This window comes from Fulmarus glacialis, unplaced genomic scaffold (assembly GCF_000690835.1).
Source record: "Fulmarus glacialis isolate BGI_N327 unplaced genomic scaffold, ASM69083v1 scaffold45146, whole genome shotgun sequence".
NCBI lineage: Eukaryota > Metazoa > Chordata > Aves > Procellariiformes > Procellariidae > Fulmarus > Fulmarus glacialis.
The window spans coordinates 411-3,023 of record NW_009219605.1 but is presented as its reverse complement, the minus strand read 5'-3'; the positions used below and the strand labels follow the sequence as shown (position 1 = coordinate 3,023).

At 58.7% G+C, this 2,613-nt stretch overlaps 1 protein-coding gene across 1 annotated transcript; it reads left to right on the top strand.

Moving 5' to 3' along the window:
* Positions 1 to 416: 416 nt before the first annotated feature.
* On the top strand, positions 417 to 1,667 carry ISLR (immunoglobulin superfamily containing leucine-rich repeat). The gene has a single exon (XM_009580432.1). It carries the CDS (start codon positions 417 to 419, stop codon positions 1,665 to 1,667), a length of 1,251 nt encoding a protein of 416 aa, XP_009578727.1.
* Positions 1,668 to 2,613: the final 946 nt, after the last annotated feature.

The following is a 2,613-nucleotide window of genomic DNA, read 5'->3' as shown; positions in this document are numbered from 1 at the left end:
TGGTTGTGAAAGAGCTGTGGTTGCTCCGTTTTCCCTAATTCCAGCCTCAGCAGGGTGAACTCTGAACCCCCAACTCCCACCTTTCATCCCAAAACCTGGGGAAACAGCATCCCGGGGGGCTTGGTATTTCATCAAAGATCAAAAAGAGGCATTTTCTAGAGGGGGAAGGAAAGGGTTTAGGGGGAAGCTCCCCACTCACGTAGGTAGTCGAAGGCTCTGCTCTTGGCGAGGAAATGCCTTGTTCAGATTAGGGAATATTTCAAACAGCCTTTTCCAGCTGAAGCGTTGGGGATAATCACACGGATGCTTCGCCCTTCTGCTGCTTCCTCTTAGTACTTGGCAAGAAAAAGCAGATCCCCATCTCGGCTAGACCCGTCCCGTTCATTCACCCTCCGTCTCTGTTCCCAGGAGGAAGGATGAGGCCCCTGCTCTGCTGCCTGGGGCTGGCCACGCTCCTGGGGCCCTGCCTGGCCTGTCCCAGCGCCTGCTCCTGCTCCACTAAGAAGAACGGACGGCTGTTGGCCGAGTGCGCCTACAAGGATCTCCAGGAGGTACCCGAGGGGTTGTCCTCCAACGTGACCATCCTCACCTTGTCGGCCAACAAGATCGGCTGGTTGGGTCAGGGCTCCTTCACCGAGGTTCCCGAAGTGCAGTCACTGTGGTTGGGCTACAACCAGATCGGGGTGGTGGAACCGGGGGCTTTTGCCTTGTTGGTGCACCTGAAGAACCTGGACCTGAGCCACAACAAGATCGCGGATTTCCCCTGGCAGGACCTCCGTAACCTCAGTGGTCTGCAGATCCTGAAGATGAACAACAACCGCCTGGCCGGGCTGCCCCGGGATGCTTTCCGCTTCTTGAAGGACCTGCGCTCCCTCTGGCTCAATGACAATGAGTTGACCACCCTGGCCGAGGGCACCTTTGACAACCTGCCCTCCCTGTCCCAGCTGCAAATCTTCAACAACCCCTTCAACTGCTCCTGCAAGGTCTTCTGGCTGAAGAAGTGGACGGAGAACACCTCCGTCTCCATCACCAAGGGGGGGTCTACCCTGTGCGTGGCTCCCAGCAGGCTGAAGGGCAGGGCGGTGACGGACATCCCCGACCACCACTGCGTTGCTCCCTCCGTGCAGCTCACCTACCTCTCCAACTTAGACAACACCGTCATGTACGACGGCCTCACCCTGACCCTGCACTGCAGTGTGGCAGGCAGCCCCCCACCAGAGGTCAGGTGGAAGATCCAGACCTCCAGCCGCCATGTCGAGATCAACGGGCCCAACGTGGCGCGGGATGGAAATGTCAAGCAGAGCCAGGAGCGCTTCTTGGTCTTCAAGAACGGCACCATGGCCATCCCCAACTTCAGCAAGGAGGATGAAGGCATCTACACCTGCCTCGCTGTCAATGACGTGGGCACGCGGGATGTCTCGGTCAACGTGGCCTTGGCTGGGTCAGAGAATCCAGCTGAAGACCTGCTCCGAGATGACCCCCAAGCCAGCCACCTCGGGGGGCGGAGCTGCTACAAGGGGGATGAAATGGATCCCTCCGGTGCCGGAGAAAAGCTGGTGATCGTTTACCACATGCCAAGGGAGTCGAAGAGCAGGGCTGGAGGAGCAGTGCCCCAGGTCCACCTGGGGACCCTCCTGCTGGCTTTGGGCATTGCGGTCTGCTGTTAAAGGGGGGAAAAGGAAATGGTGCCTCGGGGGTTCCCCCTCTTTCTGTAGCATTTATCTTCACGTAGTGCCATGCCTTTGCTGAGCTTCTGGGAACTGCAGGCGGTCAGGAGTCAAAGGGGGCTGAGACTCAGGCCCAGGGCTGGTAGTTCAAACCCTCCTTAGATGGGGGTCAGGGCTGGGCTCCATTAGTTGAGAGCTTCAAACAAGCTCAGGTGACGTAGAGCAGATCCACACCGTGCTGCCGCTTTCCAGGCATCCAAATCTGCCACCTCCTGACTTATCTCCCTTCTGAGACCAAAGTGCAGCTGCGGGATTGAAGTCCACCCTCAACAGGGTGACCATCACCCATCCTCAGAGCCCACCAGGAGCCCTCCTCCACCCGCAGCAGCCAGTCACAACCAGGGAGGGGATCTCTCGCAAAGAGGATCCCATCAGTCCAGCGGCACCAAAGATGACATCCCCGCCGTGACCAGCGCCCGGGCCCTTGGCTGGCCAGGCGCATCCTTCCTACCACCAACCTCACGTGAAGCACCAGGAGCAGAAGGACCAGTCTGAGAATGGGGCATGGGGTCCTGGGGTCCCCGGACACATGGCTCTGGGGGACAGAGAGATGATGGTGCTTTGTAAGCAGGATGGGTACGGTAGGACACATTGGATGGGGCCATGGGCTTGGATCAGGCCATTTTGTGGAGCAGGAGAAGCTTTCTCACAGGCTTCATCCCTGTAGGAGCACAAAGGGCTCCCGCTGGCTGGGTGCTGGGAGCACTCAGGGTGCCTGCACCCTCCCTGCATGTCACAGGATCAGGCCCTGCCACCCTCAGTACGTCTCCCAGATGTGATGCAGCTGATTTGATGATTTAGCTGATTTGATGCAGCAACCTGATCTAGTCGAAGATGTCCCTGCCCGCGGCAGGGGGGGTGGCGACTGTGGCCCTTAAAAGTCCAT